This window comes from Austrofundulus limnaeus, unplaced genomic scaffold (genome assembly GCF_001266775.1).
Source record: "Austrofundulus limnaeus strain Quisiro unplaced genomic scaffold, Austrofundulus_limnaeus-1.0 Scaffold986, whole genome shotgun sequence".
NCBI classification, from domain to species: Eukaryota; Metazoa; Chordata; class Actinopteri; order Cyprinodontiformes; family Rivulidae; genus Austrofundulus; species Austrofundulus limnaeus.
In genome coordinates, this window is record NW_013953388.1 from 58,494 (window position 1) to 59,412 (window position 919).

The 919-nt window shown below is 54.5% G+C and overlaps 1 protein-coding gene across 1 annotated transcript in view; it reads right to left on the minus strand.

Moving 5' to 3' along the window:
- dcc (DCC netrin 1 receptor) overlaps positions 1 to 326 on the minus strand; it is a gene marked incomplete at both ends in the record, with an annotated part of 58,745 nt that extends 58,419 nt beyond the window's left edge. The window contains 1 exon segment of the mRNA XM_014030000.1: positions 42 to 326. Coding sequence (XP_013885454.1) covers positions 42 to 326 — 285 coding nt within the window.
- Positions 327 to 919: the final 593 nt, after the last annotated feature.

A 919-nucleotide genomic window follows, 5' to 3' on the forward strand; every position in this document is an offset into this window, starting at 1 on the left:
ACACACACACACACACACACACACACACACAGTCCTCTCACCGTGCGCTGAGGTGTGTGCTCCCAGCAGCCAGCAGAGCAGCAGCAGGTACAGTCCTCCCGTCCTCCTCATCCTCAGAGCCAGCCCGGTCCAAACATCCACCGTAAATCCCCACGGAACCAGATCCATCCTGCTGGTCCCTCTGAGTCCAGGAAGACCCGATCCAATCCCAGCTGAGACGGGTTTAAATCCTCCACAGAACCGAGCTGTCAGGATGCAACAGCATGGAAGAGATGAAGAAAAACCCAAACATGTGTTGATCTGGAGGATGAAGATGAGGAGGAGGAGGAGGAGGAGGAGGAGGACCACCTCTCCTCTCCACAGATTATTCCTCTGATCCCGAACAGAAAGAAAATATTTAAAAATCCAGAAACTGCAGGAAGCAGCAGCTCAGCTTAGAAAGAAGAAGTTCCAGGAACTAAGAAGGAGCGTCCATCACTCCTGAGCCGCTCCTGGGTCCACATGGACGGGGAGAGCCGAGCTGCCTTCCCGGAGGTCTGCTCCGTCTGCCGGGGAGGACCGACGGACCGGCTCGGGTGGGAGGAGGAGGGGGGAGTCACAGCTGGAGAGAGAGAGAGGAGAGAGAGAGGAGASAGAGGAGAGAGAGGAGCAGAACACAGCCATGGAGCTAAACGGGCTGCAGGTAAAGCCCGGAGCCGGAGGAGGGGAGCGGGACCGAGCGGAGCCTGAGCCCGGCGCAGGGGCCTCTGCAGSCGGGGAGAGATCAGCTGAACTCTGCTGCCCCCTGTGGTCAAACCGGAAACAGCTCCATGGTCCAAATTTAAACAACTTTACATTCAAGTTATTCAGATCATTTTAAAAATGTTTAAAATAAAAACACAGGAAATAAGTCTGTCAAGCTTTTACTGCAGAAAAGGTT